At 47.6% G+C, this 25,456-nt stretch overlaps 1 protein-coding gene across 1 annotated transcript in view; it reads left to right on the top strand.

Annotated features, from left to right (window-relative positions):
• Positions 1 to 21,051, top strand: part of GRIN2A (glutamate ionotropic receptor NMDA type subunit 2A) — a 363,258-nt gene extending 342,207 nt beyond the window's left edge. The window contains exons 12-13 of the mRNA XM_028117634.2: positions 12,462 to 12,700; positions 19,252 to 21,051. Coding sequence (XP_027973435.1) covers positions 12,462 to 12,700; positions 19,252 to 21,051 — 2,039 coding nt within the window. The remainder of the gene's footprint in view (positions 1 to 12,461; positions 12,701 to 19,251) is intronic.
• Positions 21,052 to 25,456: the final 4,405 nt, after the last annotated feature.

Genomic DNA, 25,456 nt, shown 5'->3' with positions numbered 1-25,456 from the left:
GGATACACAAATCCCTTTCAGCCTATGATTCTGTAAACACTTATTTGGAAAGGCAATATAATATCCATATAAAATCACCCAGTCTACTACCTTAACAGAATTGTTTTCAGTTGAGGTATTACCTTCTGGGCCTTTTTCTTGCAGACACATTGCTTTAAATATATTTAATAAGTGGTTATATACACTTTTATATTCCACTATTTTAATTTACATTATATTTTGAACTTTTTTTCATGCCATTACATAATCGGGTCCTCACATTTAATTTGTGCATAGAATGTCATAGTCATTTTTAAGCCATAATTCATTACGTTATTTTCCTAATGTCAAAATGTTCCTTTCTTGCTGGTACATATAATGATGGAAGGAACATATTCATGCCCCCCTTTTTTTTAATTGTCTATTTGCAACAAACTCTTAGATTTGGATTTGAAGGGTTAATGGTTATAAATATCGTCAGGAGTCTTCATCTATAGTGTCATATTAATGCCCAGAAGGCTTGTTTCCATCTAAAAGTACTATCAATAATGAATCAATGTACCAATTTTAAAACAGTCTAGAAGCTTTGAGCATTAGTGTTCTTTCTGCTGTTTTAGAAGATGCATCTCAGGGTTGCCTTAGAATTCCTTGGAATAGTGAAAATGAAAAAAAAGGGAGTTGTCTTTTCATCTTTTTTGGCCATTTAACTGTTTTTATGTATAACTTTTAATGGACAGTTTATATATCTTAGTAATTTATTAAAACTTTGTAATATTTCACACACAAAAAAAATGTCCTAAATATAGCAGCATGGGGTGTAGTTGAGACCAAAGGCTTTGAGCTCAAATACAACAACAGGTCTCTCCTAGCTCTGTGGTCTTGGGAAAGCTATTTACACTTTTTAAGGGCTACACTCCTCCCCTTTAAGTTAGGGATCGTAATGGCACTGACCTCACCAAGTTCAATGGTATAATGTATGAGAACTGCTAAGTATAGTACCCATTGGTAAGTACTCAGCAAGTATCACAGATCATAACAGTGATAAAAGTCTCCCTAAATTGGGATTTATTCTTGTTCATATATATACTTTTTTTAAAAGAATCATTTTTTTCTTTTTTTAATTGCTTAAATCTGGATTCTGCTAACTGTGGCCCACATTGCCCTGTTGGCTGTTTTTGTCAATAAAGTTTTATTGGAACACAGACACATCCTTTCATTCACTGTGTGTGTCTAAGGATGCTATTGTGCTGCAGGGGCAGAGTGGGGTGGTTGGGACAGAGACCATAGGGCCCACAGAGCTGAGAATATTTACTAATTCGACCTTTTCAGAAAGATTGGTGATTTTTGGCTTCAATAGTAAAAGTACAACACGTTCTCTTAAAGTAATTCCAACAATATGGAAAAATTTAACATAACTCATCCCTCTCTATCCTTTAAGAACTTTCTCTTTGTAGAAAAAAAAAAAGGTCATGTTTCTAAAAAATAGGGTTTTTTTTCTCTTTCTGGGTTAGAAAGTCCTTTTTCTCTCTTGACCTCCAAAATGGAAGCACGCCTCATACCTCTACTATACCTCTGTTGCTTTTTTCTTCTGTAAATTAGAACATACGTTCATTATATTGCACTAATCTCAATGTCCAATTAATTTTTATACAACTGTGTGACCACCACTCAGATCGGAGTTGAGAACATGACCAGTACCCCAGAAAACTCCCGTCCAGCCAAGATTCCCCCCAAAGGTGACCACCATTCTGACCTTCATGAATATGGATAGGTTTTGCCTCCTTCTGAACTTCAAATAAATGGTAGAATCATACAACAACTATTCATTCATATCTTTTAGGACATTAATCCATATCAATACATATAACAAACTCCTATTACTGCATGGTATTCCATTGTTATGAATATACTGCAGTTTATTTATACATTTGCTATTGATGGACATTCCTCGTACCTTTTCGGTGCATGTAGGCACTTGTTTGGGAATATACCTATGAATGAAATTGCTGGGTCACAGAATGCGCATATACTCCGTTCTAGTGGATATTTCCAAACAATTCTCAGAGAAAGAAGGACCAGTGTACACTCCCATCAGTAGAGCGTGTGGTTCCTGTAATTTCTGAGTGCCCCGTCTCTCCCTTCCAGGAGAGAGGTAAAGTGGTCTTATGTCACTGAACGGTAGGTGTGTTCACCAATGCCTGTGGTCGGTGGTGGTTGTATGATCATCGCCCCTAGTTTAGAGACCCCAATTCCTTCTCCATCTCCCTGCTTGTGTAGAACGGAGCAGGAGGACTGTGGTGTCTACCCCACACACTTTGACTTGGCATCTGAATCAACCATGCCCCCATCCCCCACTCCCCCCTCATCCCTGGCAATGGTCTCACCTCCTCTGTTGCTTCTGATTTGGGAGAAGGAAGAGGAGGGCAGAGGAGCACCTACACCTGTAAGGGGGAGAGGGCTACCATCAGGGAGGTCTGAGCGCGCTCTTCAGTTGTAACCCACCCTCTCCATGAGAAGACAAACGGGTCTTCCTTCCACTTTGGTTATGGACAGCACTGCCAGCAGATAGAGGGTCCTTCCTATACAGGTCCCATTTCCCCTGGTCTTCCCCCTTCTCCATCTTCACTCACATCATCCCTCCTTCCTCTCCCCTTTGCTTTCCTCCCCACCCTCTCCTCCACGCCACAACCAAATCTCGAGTGCCCTTTAAGTCTCTGCACTGTCCTGGACGATGGGGAATGCGGATAAAATGGGCAATCGATGTGATCCCTTTGCTTAAGGTCCCCACAGTCTCAGGAAGCTTGTTGACCAAAAAGAAAGGAGCCGCAAAGTGGGGATGCCATTTTACCTGCTGAAAGAAAGCAAGAGCTTTCTCAACCTGGGATGTGGGATTATTGCTCTCCTTTGCTTTTTCTTCCCCCTTCCACCTACAGCCTTTTAAAATGCAAGGACCCCTTTGTGACATTAAAAAGTCCTCACACTCTTACATGATGAGTCATAGGATTTTCAGGGTGGTCAATGGAGAAAATGTGCAATTGTCAAAAAGTTACTGTGAACTCATTTATGCTCACCAGTACCTATGCCTTCCGAATCATGGCAGCTTGACCATCTCTAGGCGTGTGAAGCAGATGGATGAAGCAGGCTCCAGAGGTGCTTGGCATACACAGGATTCACCCGTGACATTTTTCTGCAGCCTTACTCCAGAGAATTGGTTCTCACCAACCCGGCCCTCTGTTGGAAAATTGTGACCACTTACGTTGCCTGGTGTCTGATGGGGCGGCCCAACCTCTGCGCGCTTCTTCCTTTTTCTTTCTCAAGAGACACAGGTTGGGGACCTGCGCGCACAAAATTCCCCAACTCCAAATTGCACGGTTGATCCGGTGGCCCGCAAAAACCCCAGCCAGATGGCGACAAACAGCAGTGCCTGCTGTAGGCCTCGGACTCCGTCCACAGAGCAGAGACCTTGGCTGGAAGGTAGTAGTAACACATTAATGCCAAAGACAGCCTGTCTCTGCATCTAACTGGATCCTTTTAAGCTTAGCCCTATTTTTATTTTGCTTTTGTGACTTCTCAGCATTATACCGAAATGGAATATTCTGACATTTAAATAAGGGAGATGCATCTTCCAGATTTAGGCTGTGTGTGTCCAGAATCTTGTACTATCCCCACCACCACCAGAGAAGGTTTTGTTTTTTTTTTCTCTCCAGCAGATTGTTCAGGGACCCTCATAGGTCATGGATACAGAGGTCCTAGGCTCCAGAATGCTATTATTTCCAGATCCAAGGTCACTGGGCTTTAGAATCAAGAGTGTAAAATTGATGAAGCTAAGGCACCAAGGTCCGTAATCGAATGGTCTGGCTGACCATACTCTGTTCCAAGTCCACAGACTACATCCTAGATCTGACCAGCAGCTTCCTTCCAGGACAACTGGGCAAGGAGAGTACGCCCTCACTCTGGGGACTGCAGTTCAGAGCTCACAGAGACCAAATCTGTGCTCATCAAGAACACCAGCCTGTCAATGATGGTGCCCTAGATTCCCTACAAAGAGAATTGTTCCTTTGCCATTTCTAATTCCATTCGGGCTTCTGAGAAACCTGAAGTGCCCAATCCCTGAGCAAGACATGAAACAGGCTTGAAACGGGGTCAGTTCCTCTCTTGGTGTTCACAGCCAACCCTAACGGGATCAGCAGCAACATCATCCTGACGTCTTTTGGCTATAGATGGAAGTTGGTTCCCCATGGGGAACCACCAAACTCTATCGCTAGACTCTTTGATTGGAACTTGCTTGTCCCAAGAATCAGCCTTGATTTCTGGGCTTCAGACATTCTTCCTGACCCCTCTGCTTGGGGCTTCACATATTCCTTCCTCTCTCAGGCTTTTGCTGATGCTCAGAACAGTGAGTAACACGAGCTAATCAAGAAGAGGAGCTTTGTGTCATCAGCAGTCAACACAGTTGTACGAACCCCCTACTGTGTGTCCAGCCCTGCACCAGGGACTGGGGATTCAAAAAGAATATGGCAGGATGTCCACCCTGAATGAACTCACCTCCCGATGGGGAGGACTTAGAAGCAAACAGTGATTAGACTCTAGTGTGACAGATTCCCTATTGACGAGAAACCCAGGATGTTGTGGAAGAAGAAACCATGGTCTCATACCCACATCCTTGTGCATTCAGGGAAGACTTCCTGGAAGTGGAGACCTCTGAGCTGCACTCCAGAGGTAGCCATCGGCAAGATTTCAGCATATCATGCAGCTGGTATATCCAGTGTAAATTGTTATGGGTGATGGTGCTATGGATGACAATTCACATTGCATCCTTATCAGTGACTTCCTGCAAATGGGTTTCTCTCTGGTCAGTCACATGTCTTGGGATCAGGAGAGGTTAATCTGCCTGTCCTGCCTGCCTCTGAGACCAGGACAGGGCCCCAAAAGTGACCATGTCACTGGGATGGAATTTACTGGAGACTGCCACACTGTATCCCTGTCCTTCCCATCCCATCTGCCACCCGCACGCACCTGTAACAGCCTGCCTTATGTTATGTGTGAGAACACAGCAACTGAAGACTCTTAGGTCCAGCAAGCATACAGCTGGTCTCCTCCGATGCCCCCCCATTCTCAGGACACCCCAACTCCTCAGCACAAAAGCCGAGTCCTTTGCAGTTGGCCCCTCCTTTCATCGATTCTTCCTTCCCCCAAACTCTGAACCTCTCTCTGATGTCCAAACACTCCCTGTGCAGGTTCAGTCATCTCACCCGGCCAGAATGACTGGCTTGCAGGATGCTCTCTCCCACAGGACTCTGAGCTCGTGGAGCCCAAAGACTATACACGATTCGCCTCCATATAAAAATACAGAGATGCTGCTGACTGCGTGCTCAGTGCTTTAGAAATGTTCTTGTCTCGGTGAATGAATAAGTGAGCGAATGAATGTGGATAAAACCAAATGAAGTCCTCAGAGAACCCAAAAGCATGACCAGAAATGAAATAGGGCATCAAAGCCAGCCTCTCAAAACCACACACGCCATCTCCCCATTACCAACACTGTGTAGGGTCAGAGGCTCTGGCCGGAAACCAAGAGAAACTCTAAGTAGATGCGTGCCCACAAGGGTCTGTGTGTGGTCTGATTCTAGAAGATGCATGGCAGCCCATTCTCAGGCCCTGGATGGAGCCTAAAGGTTCAAAATGAACTTTTTACAACGGACCTCGGGGGAGAAATGCTCAGGAAGTCTGAAGGCTAGTCACATGGCATGCTATAAAATCCTTCCCTGAAGCAATCCCCTTAGCTCTCAGACAGTCTTGCAGAATAGGATGAAATCTAATCTGAAAACCTACTGCAGTCCCTCTGGAAGTGCAGAGAATGAGTCTGAGGGCAAATAAGGAACTGATTTCTCTTACTTTGTACGTAACAGATTCGTCTGGGAGGGCTAAGCCTTCTCTCTGGACATGCCTTCCTGGAATCACAGACTCCACGGCTTGGCAGGGCAGAGGGAGGGGTGTGTGATACACACACACACACACACACACACCACCACCACCACCACCACCACCACCACCACCACCACCACCACCACCACCACCACCACCACCACCACCACCACCACCACCACCACCACCACCCCGGCCCCCTGGCTGCCCTGGCTTTTGGCAGCAAAGAATGGCGGATCCAGTGATACTTACTGAGTAAGGAGTGTATGCCAAGCACGAGGTACGTGCAGCCTCATTTAATTCCAGCACGACTCGTATGAGCTAAATACTGTTGTGCTCCACTTGGTAGACGCCAGAGAGACTGATGCCTCTCTCTGCCTCATCTGTAAAATGGGTATGATGATGGCACCAGCCACATGGGGTTGATATGAGCGCCACATGGGTTAATTTTCAAAAATCCTAGTACAGTCCCGAAATGGAGTGGAATTTATGTAATTTTGTTAAATAAGAGAATAGGAAAATAGATTAAGGAAGGAATGAGTGGACGGATAGGTAAGTAGAATCTCTGGGCCAAGGTCAAATGGGTCGTAGGTGTGGAAGGCAGTTGAGTGCAGGCAGACAGACTCTCACCCAACCTCCTGTGGCATTCCAGACCTGCCAGGATGACGTGCCATGCTCCCCAAACCCTTTGGGGAAGGGTGCTCCCTTTTGGGGCTCATTCTGGTGTTTTCTACCTAAAACATTCTTTCTTGTGATTTCCGGGACAGTGTCTACTTGCATTTTCATCGACTCCTTTTTGCAAACAAGAAACGCATGGCTCATACCTTGTGAGTGAGGAGCTGGATGTGTATCACGCAGCATCCAAGCAGCTCGTGGAAGCATGTGTCAGGCATATGCACAGTGCTGTCTCAATTATTCTCACATACTCCCTTTTAGATTGTACATCTTTCTGGCCCCACCACTCTGCCTTTTAATGGCAACACTGGGAAGGGACAGAGCCAGGGCGCCCGCTCCGTGTGCCGGCCTCACAGCCTTCCTCAGGACGGCACAGAACCCGAGGTCTGCAGGGATACCTGTGGCAGGCAGCATTCCCCCCGTGAAGACCAGGTACAGGCAGGACTTCTGGTCAGACATGACTTCATGGCTGCAGAAGCCTTCTCAGGTGCGCAGAGCTTCTGTCCTTAGGGGTATAGACAGAGGGAGGGGGAAGCTTCAGCATCACGCGGGGACCAGTCCTTTTGGGTGCAAACCCACAGCAGCCCAGGCCCCGTCGGCTCCCAGGGGAGCGCTTAGCTGCTGTCTTCCTAGCACAAATGAGTCTGCTCCGGGAAACAGATTTAACTGTACCATTTACCAGCTCCAGTTCACGAGACCACACTGACAAAGATCACGGCCTCTTTGTAATGGAAGAAACGGATGGTGGAATGAGCATCTTAGAGCTGCTCCTTCGAAAACTGACCTTTGCCACTTCACCCCAGCCGACGACATGCGCACTGCTCAGCCTCTTACTCCCAAGCCCATGGCAAGTTCCCTTTTGATCTGTATTTCCTTCTATTTATATGGCAGAAAAACTCACCCAGCAGATCTGAACACGTTTGCATTGCTGCCTAATTTAAGCCTGAGGATGCAAGGAAAGAAATAGAAACAGAAAATATGGATTCAGTGCTTGCTGTGTGCTGCCGGCCATGAGAAATATCAAAATCATAAAACACGGTCCCCGATCGCCCCCAAGGAGATTACAATATACTTAGTAAATTAAAAACGGAATAAGAAAGTATTTGAACTACAGTTCAGTGCACCAGCAGAAGGCCACGAGGCAGGAAATGAATAAGTGCAACATGATTGCAGCAGAGAAGCTATAACTGGGATCGAGGAATGTGTGTTTGCTGTCCTTGCGTGACACAGGTCTGGTTTACCGAATCGACTTACTCAAAGACAGGTGTTAGGTCAGAAGGCGAAGGGAAGATCTTTATATTTGCATCATGAAAGGAATCTGATGATGTTTCTTCTACCAAGACTGACGCTGTTCTAGGCTAACAGACCCGGCTGTGTTTGGGACGACACCAAGGGGAACAGAACGTGGCACGGAGAGCCACTTCTGTGGCCTTGCACGCTCCAGAGGGAGAGGGAAGTCAACAGCATGCTGGGGTTTTGAAGGGAAGGCATCAGCGTTTCTGAGAAGAGGAAGCAGTGATGTACATGAGGCACGTGGCAGGCAGGAGCATTTGGATCAGCAGCTGGGGCTGTTGGCTGCACGATGAGGTGATTATTACAGAGGCCCCCAGGACAAGTGTGACCGCGTGGTAGCCCTGCAGGCTATTGGAAGGAAAGGAACTGAGACCAAGATATCCCTTCCCATACCTGTGCCTGCACCACTGATTAACCACACCGTTCCTTGTGGGTGATGAATTTACGAAAGGCTGGGTTTCCTATTTTTTCCTCCCATAAATGTGATATTTTCTAGCCACGATAACAAAAGTTATAAACGTCTATGTGGTTGTGGTGCGAAGGGAGACTCAATTGACAGGAGCCCCTTTCATGCTGCAAACACATCACGGTGCAGGATTAGAAATACATGCACACGCATGCTCACGTACACTCACGGGCAAACTCACGCACGTACTTGCTCACGCATGCATGAACATTCGCACATACGTATGCACATGTGCATACGCACCCACATGCTCACACAAAGCACGACGAAGATCAAAAGAACAGGGAAGCCCTAGGTGCCGGAAAAGGACGGGAATGGGATATTCTCACGGCACCTCTCTGTGGAAGCACAGCAGCCTAAGGGGATGTAGGGCCTAGGGGTGGAGACCGAGGCTTTCGCATCCACATGGGGGCCCTGAACTGTGCAGAGAGTAGAAAATGATACCACTGCATGAATCTGAGATCCCCAGTGAATCAGCGCATCTGTGAAAAGATTAGAAAAAACTGTCCATCAATGCGAAGAAAGTACAAGAAGTCTTGCCATCTGCTTGAAGCTCCGAGTGAGACAGTAAAACCTATAGGACTATGGAGGTCCAAGTGTATACCACCTACATGGTGTGGCAGTGACAGCCACATTTTTCTCATACAAAAACTGGCATGTTGGAAGCCTCTGGAACCATGGCAGAAGCAAACTCAGAACCCCGCTAGAGGAACATTTCTATAGCCCAGTGTGCTTGGGGGCCCCATTGGGGTTTAGAGGGAGAGCAACCCTGCTGAAGATGAGCTCATCCTCAAAAGTTACACACATCAAAAGGAAGAAATCCACCATGAGAGCCAGCGCACACAGCAAGCAGACGAATGTGAATCCCAAGAACCAAGGTGGTGGGGAGGAGGCAGGGCACAGAATAATCTGAAAGATGGTGGGTTTGAAATTATTAAATGTAGAAAAGTTTTTTAAGACTCATAACAGAAGAATGAGACATTATGATAAAAAGAACGGGCAGGACTTTAAGATGGCCAGATGAATATCACAATTAAAATAGATTAAATGAAAGCAGAAGGCTAAATACTATTAATGAAAGAATAAATGAGCTAGAAAATAGAACTGTGGGAAGCATCTAACTGTAGGACAGAGGCATAAAGGAGTAGAAAATATTAAAACAAAGTTAATAACCTGGAGGATAGAATGAGAAGGTTTAGAATATTTTAAACACAATTTTCAGAAGAAATGATAGAATGATCATGTGTTCTTAGGGGCATGCAGATTAAAACAGTGCGATACCACTATGTACCTTATTAGAACGGCTAAAATCCAAAACACTGACAATGCTAATAAATTCTGACGAGGACGTGGAGCAACGGGAACTCTCATTCGTTGCTGGTGGGGACACAAAATGGCATGGCCACTTCAGAAGAGGGTTTGACAGTTTCCCGCAAAGCTAAACATATTCTTACCACACAATCCCACAGTCATGCTCCCATGTATTTCCCCAAAGGAGTTGAAAACGGATGTCCACACAAGAACCTGCACACGGATGTTGATAGCAGCATGATTCATAATTGCCAAAACTCAGAAGCAGCCAGGATGTCCTTCAGTAGATGAATGATAAACAGACTGTACATCTATGCAATGGAAATTATTCACAAATAAAAAGAAAGCTGTCAAGCCATCGAAAGAAGTGGAGGTACTTAAATGCATATAGTTCTCAGCACAGGTGTTAATATTGTGGCCACAGTTAACTGGGACCTTAAAGGAAGGATCCGGAAGATCCCTGGACTTCCCACCATGTACATTTCTAACCATGAATACAACACTGAATGGATGCCAGATGATTCTGGAACCCCTCGGTTCTAATTCTTCAAAGACAGAGCACCTCTGCCTTCCTTTATCAGCTTTTTCTGCGACCAGTTCATATAGCAAAATGCTACAGTACGAATTATTCTGCTTATCCACTTGCTCTGTTATGAGCTGAGTACGGTTAAGTACGTGCACTTTCTGATGCTGTTTTGAAATTGATATTTTGTATCATTTTAAATTTTGTGTCATCTTTTTACAAATCAGACGATTTAAAAAATCATCACCTTAAAAAATAAAAATCTTGTTACTATGAAAGAAACCAGTCTGAAAAGACTACTATGTCCACTTTGGTTCCAGTTATGTGATGTTCTGGAAAGGGCAAAACTAGAGAAACCATCAAAAGATCAGTGGTTGCCAGGGGTTGGGATGGGGCGTGAAGAGAGTTGAATCGGGGAGCACGCATGGGGGACTTTGAAGGCAGCAAGACTGTTCTGTATGATACTGTAATGATGGACACATGGCATTAAGCCTTGGGCAAAATCCACAGAATGGTACAACATAAAGCGTGAACCTAATGTATACTCTGGGCTTTAGTATCAAGATCAGTTCATGAATTGTAAAAAAAAAAACAAACAAAAAAACAAAACAAAAAACCACCCCAATGCCAGATGTTAGTAGGAGAAACTGAGCGAATGGGGAGGAGTTATGGGAACTCTGTACTTTCTACTCGATGTTTCTGAAACCCTAAAACTACTCTAAAAAAATAAAGTTTACTAATTTTTTTTTCTTAAAAGGGGATAGGGAGAGTTGATACTCAAAGCAAGAATGGGTGAAATTTTTTCCCAGAATTAAAATCCTGAGTCACACATCGAAGAATGACACTGAGTCTAGAGCCGAACAAGTAATAAAGCAAGTCCACACCTACATTCCACACCAAAGACAAAATGAAAATCTACAGAGCCATCAGAGAAAAAACACAGAATGCATAGGGAGTAGTGACAATTAGATTATTAGCCAACTTCTCAACAACTGTAATCTAGATCAGAAGAAACTCAGTAACATCTTCAAAAGGCCCAGGGAAAACAAGGATCAACTTAGATTTCTCTGTTCAGCCAAATCATTCGAGAGAGCAAACCAACCAAGAACATCACACGCTAATTTCACGAAACTGAAAAAAAGACAGCAGTATGAAAGCGGTAATTATGCTAAACTCTTCAAAAGAGAATCAAAGAAACACTTGGAGTGTTTCCTTTTACTTTTCTCCACTAATGTTTCATATTGTATCTTAGATCAGATACGCACACACAACATAGTCATACTTTTCGTTTAACATTATATGCGTCCTGTTTGATTTTCACTGTCCTTGAAGGAGAATTTTTAAAGTTTCAATCATAGTGTAAGTGCCATAGTTTAGTGAATTGCTAGACATTTAGATCAGAGAATTTCCTCCTAAATGGCAACTGGATGAAATGCACATACTAGAAAGACAAAATAATGCTAAGCACGCCTACTTTTTCTTTCCCACTCTAAACTCCACCTGCTTCTTTAACTGCCTACTGAAGTGGGGAGGTGTTTGGTTTGCAAGGGGCCATTCAGAGCTGATTGGGATGTCTCTCTTCAGTGCCTTCTGCCCTCAGTGCCCCACTAGTGGGTGGCATCTTGGAACAATCCCAGATGTTCTAAAGGAAGATGCAGGAAGAAACCAACATATTTGAGGACTGCCGTGCGCTGTGCACTGTGCCCGGCATTTCCTTCACAACAATCCTGTGAACGCTACTATTTATGAAAACTTGCTATGAGCCGGGCCCTGCACTTAGGACGTTTGCAGATGTGAGCTCATTTGGTCCTCATGAGAACTCCAGGAAGGGTGCATTGTTGTTCTGTGTATTTCACAGACGCGAGGGCTGTGGCTCTGCACTCACCCAGCTAGTAAGTGATTAAGTCATAACTGGAATGCGAGACTTTCCGCGGTAGCAAGGTGCCAGTTTATGCCCGGTCCTGTTCCAGGCTTGAGTGGGCGTCGGGGACGTGGGCAGAGAAAAGGGGGATGGGTAGAACATAATGACAATGATTAAAAACACAAACACACACACATACACACACCGAGGGACTGCACCTGACTAACACGTTATCTTGTTTCATCCTCCCGACGACAGAATTAGGTAGGTCCCGTTACCATTTGAGCTTCACCGTGCAAGTGAGCATGCGCAGACCTGGAGCGCTCAGTAAGGCTCCTGCTGGTCCCCCAGCTCTAAGTCCGCTGTGTCTGCCCCCGACCCAGAGTGCATGCCCCGCTCCTCACAGCCTGCGGCTCTTGTCTCCTGTCCAGGCGAGATGGAGGAGCTGGAGACACTGTGGCTCACAGGGATCTGCCACAACGAGAAGAACGAGGTGATGAGCAGTCAGCTAGACATCGACAACATGGCCGGCGTGTTCTACATGCTGGCGGCCGCCATGGCCCTCAGCCTCATCACCTTCATCTGGGAGCACCTCTTCTACTGGAAGCTGCGCTTCTGCTTCACCGGCGTGTGCTCCGACCGGCCGGGGCTGCTCTTCTCCATCAGCAGGGTCAGTACCGCCGCCGGCTATGACCTTAATGCAGAGGGCAGGTCCAGAAGACCTCGGGGCTTCCAGAGAATCTGGGATGCTTGACTCCTGGGTGGGGGGCAGTGTGCACATCCTCCCCTCGCTCACCAACCCTTCTTGGGCTTGTCGGAAAGGAATCGAGGTTCTGCGCCTTCATAACCCAGCCAGTAGCAATCCCAGATGACTGTGCAGGCCAGAGAGGGAAGGGGGGATGGGGGTAAAGCAGGCTGGGGATGGAAACAATAGCCACAAATGAGATGAAACACAGCGAACGCCCCCTGGGTGTCAAGGTGAGGGAGCACTGGAGAATGCCTACCCCACCTGAAGGGGTCAGTCCTCCTCAAGTCCGGCGGAGTATTAGCTTTTGAGAACACAAGGGCAATACTGTCGGCTCTTTTAGTTTTTAAAAGAGAAAGTAGTCATCTGATTTTATGTGAAACCTTTCAGTTTTTAAATACTAGTGACAAATTCAATTAAAAAAAAAAAAAACAAAAACAAAATACCATATAAGCCAAATGCAGCAGTCTGTGGCGTCCACCATTAGCAGCCAGACATGCTCTACAACACCACTAAAATCCCTGCACAGGACGTTACAGTTTATGAGCGTGTGCAATGCGACAGAGCCTCAGATGACACAAAGACATGAAGAATCATGAGAAGATGCTCACACATCAAATAGAAAACCAAAGTACACATTCATCCCAGCATAAACTACAGCATGGAACACACGTGCTCTAGTGAGCTCACACACTATACAAGGAAACCCCTCTCCTGGTGCACAATACAGCATGTGTATGTCACCATAAAACAGGACATAAAATTCATCGGTAATGACAACAATCACGGAAAACGCTTGTATTTGTGGAGCACCTATATGTGCCAGGCACCCTGTAAGGACTGTAGACTCTTCATCCCATTTAAGCTACAAACCATGTCTGTGAGGTGGGTAACCATTATTAGCCCCAGATTACAGATGGGGAAACTCAAAGTCATGAGGGTAGAGAATTACCCCAGGCTGCACAGTCTTCGGTGCAGCCAGGACTCGCATCCGGGTGGTGTGGTACCAGCCAGAGCACATGATCTTACATAAGCAACAAACATCCAATACAAGGAACACAAGAGATTTGATACAAATCATACTACACAACACATATGTGCACACAACTGACAAAATGGATGTTTACATATTCAATACAATCTTGTCACTGAGTTGCATCATACATATATATTCACTCATCTTCTAACAGAATGTAACATTATTTATCTCGCAGTCATCTTTCCGTCCATCCATCCATCTATTTCATCCATCCATCCACCCATCCATCCATCCATCCCACCCACCCACCCACCCATCCATCCATCCTTCCATCCATTCATCCATCTGTCCATCTATTTATCTACCTATTTCTCCCATTTACTCACCATGGAATGTTTTCACTCTAGAAGAATTTAATGAAAAACATTTGGTGTGGTTTTATATGCTAATGGTTATTGGGAAAACAAAATAATCATTTTTAAAGGAATTTGTATATTCTTAGCATTTGGTGATTTTAAGCACTTTGGAGATTCAGAAGGCACACATTAGCTTAGTGGGGAGGATTTATTTTTTCTGTTCAGTGGCACTCTTAACTTGCATTCTGTGCAAATACATATTTCCTAATTAACTTGATGGCATCTAAACACACAGATTGCTTAAAAATAACATAGTGATGCAAATAGCTAGGTATTATGCCAACTTTAAGCTAATTCTCTCCACCAGTTACTGAAGGCTTTCCATATCCAAATGACTCTGGGATTATCATCAGCAAATGCACGCTGTTGCTTTTCCTTATAAATCCTGCTTGTATCGGGAAGAGCATTTCCTCTGTCTGAGATACCATCAGGGAAGCCAAGTGGAGAGGATTGTCATTATGAGAAATGAACTAAATCCCCCATTCCCCTTCCAAGCATCTTGAGGGACAGGATTGGAGGGGGATGGGGCACACAGGAGCCAGGCATCCTGGAATCTGAACTCAGTCTCCCCTCCCTAGGGAAGAGAGGACCCTGTGTCTCATAGCACTGCAAGGACTTCCGTGCCCCTGTGGGGACTCCCAGACACCATCACTCCTGGGTCCTTAAACGCTGCAGGGAGCCATACTTCAGCACTGACCCTCCTTCTCCCGAGATAATATCTGTCTTTTAAAATAAGTGCAGCCCGGTATGCATGAATAGAAGGGTTTCATATTTAATATACTTTCCTGCCTCTCTTGTTTGTTAGGGGAACTCAGAATGGGCTCAGCCCCTGATGCTATCCATAGCGGGGCTTCCGGATTGCTAAAAAAAAAATTGTTCTCCCTTTCTCATCAAGGGCTAACACATAGCTCTAAAGCTTGTCTTATGGGCACAATCATGCATATGCCACCTTACATGTATATTCCTTACACAGAGCAGAGAACAGAGAGAGACAAAAATGTCTTCGTTGTGCACACATAATCATTTTTTTAACAAACCTGCAGTGGGGAATTTCCAAGCCCAAGAACCCACCTTCCTACAAAGGCAAGACCACAACCCCATAGTGAATTATGGTCATGTGTGAATAAGGGCTGGACCAGATAGGTTTCCTCCATCCTCTGTTACAACCCCTGTGAGTTTGCTATGATCACACCCGTCCTGTGGATATGGAGAAACTGGGGCCCCAATGGTTGGAATGGGACCCTTTTGGCTTCACCTTAAATGTCCTTCAAACTACAGGGTTCTTCCTACTTCATGGATCATGCCAGAAAAAGGCAGGAAAGAGGAAGCCTGTCACGTGTGCAGGGCTGGGTCACATGCTTCAGCCCATTTCCGAGTGTTGGTTCCTTTCCAGGGGATGTAGATCCAGGCTGCCTCTGAAATGTGCTTGCCCCCGAGGCACGTTCTTTCCTGCCCATTAGCCAGGTCTCTCCATTAACCAGCTCTTGCAGCAGCTTCAACACCCAGCCCGTGGACCTAGCTGTTGCCACACAGCAGACATATGCAGCCCTCCCCACGGGCTAGATGTCCCTTGGGAAGCTTCTGGATCATGCAACAAAATACAGACCAGACCTATGGGTGCTCTTGGCCCTGCCAAAGGGTACGGCCAGGGCTCGAAGAAGTCATTAGAACCCACTTTCTCCCACAGCCTTGGCCTTTGCCTTTTTAGACTTAAAAAAAAAAATATATGCTCTCTGGTCTGAGGGGGGCTCTTAATTTTTCTCTCCAAAATGCTCCCCCTCTCACGTAGAAGAGAATATTCACTGTCACCAGCAAAAAGAACTGCCTCGGCTTTCAGTCATGAGGAATGAGAGAGGTCAGGGCGTCTGGGCAGAGAATGTGTCTTATGGGCACATTCATGCATATGTGCCACGAGAGGCAGATGTCAGGGGGATGGCAAGTGTGTGACCTGCCCGGTGGGGTCATATGAGGGGAGACTGGGCTCACCCACCACTGGGACCAAGAGAGCAGAAGTCAGGCACCGCCTCGGTCCGTTAAGGCCACTATGACCAAATAGCACAGTCCAGGTGGCTTAGAAACAGCAGACATTTGTTTCTCAGAGTTCTGGAGGCTGGGGTCTGAAATCAGGGTATCAGCACAGTCAGGTGAGGGTCCTCCTCTGGGCCACAGACTTCTCCTTGTGTCCTCATGACACAAGGAAGGGGGCGAGGGGGCTCCGTGGGGTTTCTCATCTAAGGGCACTAATCCCACTCACGAGCACCCCACCCTCAGGACCTCATTCCCTCTCCAAGGCCCCACCTCCTCACACCACCAACTTTTAGGGTTAGGATCTCAATGTGACTTTGGGGGAGGATGCAAACGTTTAGGCCTTAGCAGATGCTCCAGGGGTCAGGGCCAGACAGACTGCAGGGAACCATGGAGGGCAGAAGAGCCCATGCCCCATCGAGAATGTTCTGAGAGTCAGGGCCCTCGAGGGGAGCAGAGCGGACTGTCCAGAGCTTTACACTCTCTCTTCAGTGAGGCTCTCATCTGGGCCCCGGTGGGGCCGAGAAGGCATCTCGTTCCCATCACCTGAAGGATGGAGCCTGAATCTCCAAGTAACAAGACGAGAAATGAGCAAGAGCTCTGCGGCCCAGGGCCCGCAGCCGAGGGAAGGTCTGGGCTGCTCCCTAACCAGAGTGAACCTTCAGTAGTAAGGGGCAGCCTGCACTTTCCTGCAGCTTTGGAACCGTGGGCGCCAGGTGCTCGTGCTAGTGTGTGTGTGGGGAGGGGAGGGCAGCGAAGTAGGGCACATTGGGGAGACCGGCAGCACAGCTCATCCGGCTCATTGTTTCTGGAGCCTCTGCTCTATCTGGGGCTTTGTTTGCACCCTTTTATCCTGCCCTCTACCCACCTTGAGAGTATGTGGTTCCCACTTTGCAGGTGTGGAAACCAAGGCTCAGAAAGCTTAGCGGCTAATCCAAGGTCACAGAGCTAATGACAGATGGAGATGGGACTCACTTCCCGCGGGTTCTGCGTTTCTCTGCCATGCACCCCTCTTCTTGGCAGCCCATCAAGAAGATGTGTTAATTCTGTGGGAGAATGCTGCCGCCCAGGCCTGGGGGAACGGGCTGGGTCCATCACGTGGACTCCTTCCCGAGGCTTCACCAGGCACATCAGCACCTGGGAGCTGCCTGAGCTGCAGCCTGTGAGTCCCAGGGGAAGCAGGGATGAGAGAAAGCAGTCAGTGACCAGCCCCCCCCCCATTCCTGAGACATAACTCAGCTCCCTGACCACTTCTGTGGTCCTCCCCCACATGGACAGCCAGCTTATCTCGGCCCATGGAAGCATACTGACCTGCCCTGTGAAGGGGTGGAGGGAGGTTTTCAAAAGCTCTAGCAGGGTGATGGGAGCTCATTAGAACGAAATTACAGATTCAGAAAAAAAAAAAAATTTAAACTCCTATTTTTATAATACTAACCAAAGGAAGAAAAGGCGCAGATCTCGTCTGACCCAGACCCACAGGAGACACACTGGTTCTCTCACCCATAGTGGCCGAGCCTCCCTAGGTCAGAGTGTAGGACTGCTCTGTTTCCTGAGCTGGGCGGGGAAGGCACGGGTTCACAGACAAGGTCCAGAAGCTCTGTGCTATGTGAAACCCACGGCGCATTGGGGTGATTGCCATGCCCAGCAGCCGTGGAAGCGGGCAGAGGGGACCCTCCTTCCGGGCAGCGGGTGAGCAGGACCCACACACCGCACAGAGGGGACAGAAGACCGGCTGCAGGAAGGTGGGAAAGGGCACGATGCCAGGTTTTGGGGAGCCCGAGCCATGCAACCCGGGGTGGGGGGGAGAGGGGGAGAGAAAGAGATGCTCGGACTCACTACTGTGCCTTGCCCGTGTACCGTTCCTGGAAGGCAGAGTGCAGACCCTCTAGAAAAATGCAGGGGTGGGGGGCGGGCCGGCGGGGCCATGGTCAGCAGAGTCTACAGCTAACCGCACACCCTTTCCACCAGTTCACGCTCCGGTCAGCAGCAGCCTCCAGGTTTGCCTTACAGACCCCTTCTTGGGCTGGCCCCCTGTCCGTCCTCGGAGGGCTTGTTCTGATCATCCCCTTTAGGTATGGCTGCCAAAATCTGGGGCCAGCAGTGGGGAAAGGGGGATGCAAATCACAATGTTCCCCCCAAAGCCGCCTTGCGTACCATTGCACCATGAAGTAAGAGCTCTTGAGTTACTTTGAAGTAAAAGTAAACAGCTGTTTTTAAGAAAGGAACAAGGCGGCGTGGAAAACAAGGGACCCACAGTTGGGGGTGCTTATGTCTGAGCCACCCAGAAGTCCCAAAGTCACTCTGTCCTTGGGTGAATTTCAGTGCTGCGTCACAGTGTCCTTGAGATTCTCCACTGTTCCTAATGGCTAGCACCCAACTCTGTGTCAGACACACTCACTCACATGCACACAAAAGGACATATTCAGTGGCATCTATGAAAAGTCTCAAGTGGTGGCCCCAGGGGTTCAAAGCGTGTCCTGTCTCTCCATTCCCTGTGCTCTGCTCTTTTCTATGACGGTCTCACTCTCAGGCTAACATCCCCACATGGTGGCAAGACTAGTCCCCCTGCAACTGCTCCTTCTAGCCCAGCTTCTCTATCTTTCCTTCCCCAAAATATCTGAGTGATCACCCATGGATTTTTATGCCCAGCCTTAGAGTAACCGGAAAGGGTTTTCTCACTCTGGTATCCGGACTCCAAAGATGATCCTGGGACACTAGCAAAAGATGAGCTAGCGCCCCAGGTATCAATTCAATATCCTTCCGTGCCAATTTGGAGGCACCGAGAACTTTATAAGATACATGAGCATTAGTCGATGCCTTTTCTCAAACTGTTCACTAAAGTGTTGGGATAATCTTAAAGCCAGAGAGACGAGAGAAGCTGGGTGCTTACTGGTCTCACAGATTTAAGAAACATTCCCAGGATTCAGATAGGACTTCAAGATCCCCTCCAAGGCTCCTCCAAGAAGGACACATCCCGCCTTTGCAGGTGAAGGCCCGGTGTGCAGTAGTTTCGTGTTCCTGCTGCTACTGACCGTGCCTCGTGTTCCTTCCCACAGGGCATTTACAGCTGCATCCATGGAGTGCACATCGAGGAGAAGAAGAAGTCTCCAGACTTCAACCTGACCGGATCCCAGAGCAACATGTTAAAACTCCTCCGGTCAGCCAAAAACATCTCCGACATGTCCAACGTGAACTCCTCAAGAATGGATTCCCCCAAAAGGGCTGCTGACTTCATCCAAAGAGGTTCCCTCATCATGGACATGGTTTCTGATAAGGGAAATTTGGTCTATTCAGACAACAGATCCTTTCAGGGGAAAGACAACATTTTTGGGGACAACATGAATGAGCTGCAGACGTTCGTGGCCAACAGACACAAGGACAACCTGAATAACTATGTGTTCCAGGGACAGCACCCCCTTACTCTCAATGAGTCTAACCCCAACACGGTGGAGGTGGCCGTGAGCACAGAGTCCAAAGCGAACTCCAGGCCCCGGCAGCTTTGGAAGAAATCCATGGAATCACTGCGCCAAGATTCCCTGAGCCAGAACCCAGTGTCCCAGAGGGACGAGGGAGCAGTGGAAAATAGGACCCACTCCCTCAAGAGTCCCCGGTACCTTCCGGAAGAGGTGGCCCACTCGGACATCTCAGAAACTTCGAGCCGGGCCACGTGCCACAGAGAGCCCGACAACAGTAAGAACCACAAGACCAAGGACAACTTCAAAAGGTCCGTGGCCTCCAAATACCCCAAGGACTGCAGCGAGGTAGAGCGCTCCTATCTGAAAACCAAAGCGAGCTCCCCCAGGGACAAGATCTACACCATCGATGGCGAGAAGGAACCTAGTTTCCACCTGGACCCACCCCAGTTTGTTGAAAACATGGCCTTGCCCGAGAACGTGGACTTCCCAGACACCTACCAGGACCCCAGCGAAAACTTCCGCAAGGGGGACCCCGCGCTGCCCACGAACAGGAACCCCCTGCACAATGAGGATGCGCTCCCCAACAATGACAAACATAAATTCTACTCCAAGCACTTCACCCTGAAAGACAAGAGCTCCCCTCACAGCGAGGGCAGTGACCGGTACCGGCAGAACTCGACACACTGCCGGAGCTGCCTGTCCAACCTGCCCACCTATTCGGGCCACTTCACCGTGCGGTCCCCCTTCAAGTGCGATGCCTGCCTGCGGATGGGCAACCTCTACGACATCGACGAAGACCAGATGCTCCAGGAGACGGGGAGCCCGGCCGCCCAGGAGGAGGTCTACCAGCAGGACTGGGCACAGAACAGCACCCTCCAGTTCCAGAAGAACAAGCTCAGGATCAGCCGTCAGCACTCCTACGATAACATTGTCGACAAGCCCAGGGAGACCGACCTCAGCAGGCCCTCCAGGAGCATCAGCCTCAAGGACCGGGAACGGCTTCTGGAGGGAAATTTGTATGGGAGTCTCTTTAGCGTCCCCTCCAGCAAACTCTCGGGGAACAAGAGCGCCCTCTTCCCCCAGGGTCTGGAGGACAGCAAGCGGAGCAAGTCCCTCTTGCCGGACCACACCTCCGATAACCCTTTCCTCCGTTGCTATGGGGACGACCGACGCTTAGTCATCGGGAGATGCCCCTCGGACCCTTACAAACACTCGCTGCCGTCTCAGGCCGTGAACGACAGCTACCTTCGATCGTCCTTGAGGTCAACAGCATCGTACTGCTCCAGGGACAGTCGAGGCCACAACGACGTGTACATTTCGGAGCATGTTATGCCTTATGCTGCAAATAAGAACAGTATGTACTCTACCCCCAGGGTTTTGAATTCCTGCAGCAATAGACGTGTGTACAAGAAAATGCCTAGTATTGAATCTGATGTTTAAAACCTTCCATCAATGTTTTATCTATAGGGAAACATACGTAACTGGCCGATGTGCTGGAGGGTAAATGTCGGATGTCCGATGGTGCCCTGCCAAGAGGAAGAGGATTTAGGAAGGTATTTTTTTTTTGTTGTTGGTTCTTTTGCACATGGCTCCATGCCATAGTCTTCCACTCAAGGAATCTTGTGAGGTGCGTGCTGAGCATGGCAGATACCAGATAGGTGAGTCCTCAACCAAAAACACACACACACACACACAAGGGCATGTCTCCCGGACATGCCCACTAGGTATGTTGGCAATAAGAATGTGTTGGATGCTGATGGTGATGCTATGATTTCCTATATTCCAAATTCCATTAAGACCGGTCCACCATGTGCTCCCCTCATCAGAAATGCCTAGTGGTCTCTCTCATTCCGAATAAGCAATATGGTATGCATGTACCCCTGACTCAGACAAAACAGTTAGGAATGCGTCTGCACCGTAGCGAGATTGACGTGCAAGAGATTAGGAAGTTTGGCCTTGTACCCATTTTCAGCCTTCATGTTATGCCTCCCATCACTGCCCAGGCCCAACCACAGAACTCCAGGCTCCCCCCCAAAGAATAGCAAATCCGTGTGTTCACAGTCACTATGCTACCTTCATTAGAGTCCATTTCCAAGACACATCTGGAGTAAGGGGCCAGAAGGACCCTCAGGCGGAGAGCTCCGAGCATCTCTTTGGATGTCAGCTTGTGCGTCTCACAGAACACTCTCACCCTTGGCTTCGATGGTCTTGTTCAGAGCTGCACAAACACACCATGTCTCCGATACCTAACTGGTGGATCTCCTGTCTCTGACACAGCGGCTGTTGTAGTTTATCCTGAAGACTCCTGTGTACGTAAGTTTGCGTGTCCCCCCCTTCTGGTGACGACTCAGGGTTGTATAGTATCTGTTACCCCTTCTTCCCTCCCAGACTGACCATAACTCGTTCTGTCCCCAAAAGGCCAGGGCGGCGTCTAATTACGTGTTACGTGTTGCTATTCCCAGAGCTGTTAACGTGGTGGCACCCACCAGCAGCCAAATGTGTCCTGTGATCTGTAAGAAGTTCAGTGCCAGCCATCTGCTGAAGCCTAGCCCTACCTGTTGCGTTTCTCTTCCTTCACGTCATGAAATTCATTTGGATGCTCGTTTCCACCCCAACCTCCTCAGATCAAAAGCCTTCAAAACATGAGAGACACTCATCCACCCTGAGCATCCTCCAAATTGTGGGTCACCTTTAGTGGCAAAAGTGATTTCTCTCTTCTGAAATTTTCGCTCTTTTGGAGTCAAAACCGCTTCACTAGCACCAACGGGAATCTATGAAAAATTCTCCAAAGCATTTGTCATTTCCAAGTCACCCCCCCCCCCCACTGTCTCATTCTTACTTTACTCAGACCTGTGCCTATGTGACCTGGAATGAGACTCATTTAAAAACACTGGGGGAGGAAGGGAAGTCTGCAGCATGGCCTGACGCCGAGAGCGTGCTGAGGACACAAAGGTAGTTGTTATGTGATAACAGACCAGAATTCTGTAGTTTAAAAATTAAGTATTATAAAACCCACAGACAATGTTAAACCTTTTTAGTGTATGTTAACTTTACGAATGTCCCTGAAATAGCTAGGGTAACTAGCCGTCCGGTCCTGTAGCCACTGAGTCTGGAGACAGGCTGCAGACAGCCTAGGCAAACTAGCCTGCCCTTCTCCTGGTTTCCTCCTGCATTTTGCTTTGGGTTCTTGGAGAAGGGCACAGAGTGGCAAGCTGAAAAGTCACCCTGTTTCTTTTACTTACAGCGCGTTCTGTTCTGTAGGTAGTGTTTTCCTGCAAGTGGGCAGGTGCCAGGAATAATTCTCTTAGAGCTTGAGGATTCAGTGAATGGCTCCATCTTTGGGCAGGTGCATCCAGTAATGATAAGTGGTTACAACGAGTTTCGGGATCATCGGTGGGGAGGCAGAGGTGGCCATGGGCAAGTAGGTCTTCCCGTCAGAAGGGGAGGGCTAGGCACTGCTGACAAATGTACCTGAACATTGCATTTTCTTTCTCGGATGTTGCTTCTGCTGCCCCAAGGCCCAAGAATGGAGAAGCCCAGACTGAAGGGCCTCACCTCCATTCCTACTCTTAGGCACACTCCTGGCTGTCTTGTCTTTTAGAACTTTCTGCCTTTGCCCTCCCATTGCTTTCCAGACCCACATTCCCCCAGCCAGGACCACCTCATTTCCCCCACAAGACTGGCGTGTCATGACATGAAATGAATTAAAAAGTCTCCCCAGCACACAGAGCTGTGGTATGTCATTAATCCAAAGAGGCTTTCTGTCTTCTTCCTGTGTCCTCAAAACCCCAGGGTGGGGGTGGGGGCTGCAAAAAGTGACAGAGACCTCCAGGGAGAACGCGAATTACACTCAGAACTGTTCCATAGATCAAAAACCCTTCTTCTAACAACAGCATTATTTCTGCTGTTAACCCTATGCTTCTTTAGATTAAAAAAAAAAAAAAAAAAACCAAAAACTAAAAATGGGGCTTTTGGAAGAACCATCAGTACCGTGCTTCCTTTAATACCCAACGCATTTTTAAAAAGAAACACTGAGCATTGGAATGCTATCTATAATGAATACATAATTTTCCTCCTCCACAAATTCATCGACTCTTAATTATGATGATCCCAAGCATAAGAAAACTGACCGCTGATCAGACAGGCCATCTGCCAAGTAAAAGATAACGACATAGAACTATTCGAAGGTGATTTAAGTCAGTTCTGTTCTTTGGAAGCAGAAAGTCAAAGACATAAATAGAAAGCCCTCCAACTCTGGACCCCTTACAGAGGGTTCCTGTGACATCCCAGCCTGAGATCTGGGAGCTGTTGATGCCAAAGAGCCGGCATGCCTGAGCCCCCGAATCGTGCCCGAGTTTCACCTGACTCAAGCCAGAGCCGGCATCCATAACCGTACCGCAATGACTCTAAGTGGCCTTCTCCCCTTGAGAAGGGCCCAACAGGTATGCCTAAATGCAGGTGCTCACGTTTCTGTCGATGAGTAACGGTACACACATGCCCAACTTAAAATAGTCTGGGTAAGAAGAGAGTCTTCTGGGGCATGAATTCTACCCTGGAGCCCTTGGAGTTCCTAGAACATAGTCTACCTGGTCCTTCTACCTGTAGGTCTCAGACTACTTCTGGCTTCAGTGCTCCCAGAAGACAGCTCCCTAACGGGTCTGTTTTTCTGCCAGCACGGCTCCCGCGAGAGGTACAGGATTATGATAATCTCCCCACTCTCCCGTCCTTTGCAATTTCACTCCGTAATGGCAGCCAGCACCATGACCGGGGTCTTGGGGATTATACCTGGTTTCTCTCCTCTGTCACAGAGAGCCTGAGAACTTTTCATACTCAGCTGCTCTGAGGAGACCATTAAAAGGCCCCCACTGCAGCAAAATCAGTCACATTGACTCACACTTATTTTCAAGGGAGAAACAGGAAAATTACACCTTGTTTACAAACGAAATAGTTTCACTTACATGGGACTCTGGCCAAGGCAGTTAATTAGCCAAAAGATCCATAGCAGCCATATAGCCCCACATTGTTTATTCTATTTGATATGCCTGCCACTGATGTGTATTTAATATTCTGCGTCCTTCTCAGGAAATGACAAATGCCCTGAATTCTTTGCAAATGCTAATGTAAAAGGGGGGGAGTTGGTGTTAATTAAATGGTGATTAAAAATTTATCTCCTTTAAACCTAAAAAGTGCAGCTCTAATAATCAGTTGTCATATAAATAAATACATTGCACTGAAATCCCATACGGTGTAAGACCTAAATAAACACGAACTGGAGAAACCTAAGTATCTCTCAGAAGAGCTGAACAGATGTGTTAACTCCAGGTGCATCCCTATCCTGTCTGCTTGTGCATAGATGTCACACGTGAATCCTTGCAAAGGGGACAGGAGTTGTTTCTGAAGCAGAGCCCACCTGTATGAACCGTGGCTGGAGTGGACGGAATTGGAGTTCAGTGGCAGGCCGGGGGGCACCGAGTCCGTGGAAACACAACTCATTGGTTGGTGTTTAATAGGAGTTAAGGATTCCACGTGACAGTGGTTTTCAGCGCAAAAGCAGTATTTTCACTTGAGACAAAATTAGACCTTACGGATGCCCCACATTCTTTTGGTCGGCAGGGTCGGAAGCGCTGGGTGAGAGGTTCAGTGGGGTCTACACCAACACGCAGGTGTGCTTTTCCACTTCACCCCTTCACATCGTACTGTGTTCACATCAGGTCATAGCAGATGAGGGCAGTTGGCCACCTGATACACATCGGAGGAGAGCAAAGACACTCCTCCTGCCAATACCAATGCTCTTGTACACATGTACATATACTCTATACATGCTTGATTTCTACCACTCACACGT

Source organism: Eumetopias jubatus, unplaced genomic scaffold (assembly GCF_037043125.1).
Source record: "Eumetopias jubatus isolate StellerSeaLion01/CBP00866 unplaced genomic scaffold, mEumJub1_p1.0 scaffold_12, whole genome shotgun sequence".
Taxonomy (NCBI): Eukaryota; Metazoa; Chordata; class Mammalia; order Carnivora; family Otariidae; genus Eumetopias; species Eumetopias jubatus.
This window is presented reverse-complemented; position numbering and strand designations above follow the sequence as displayed.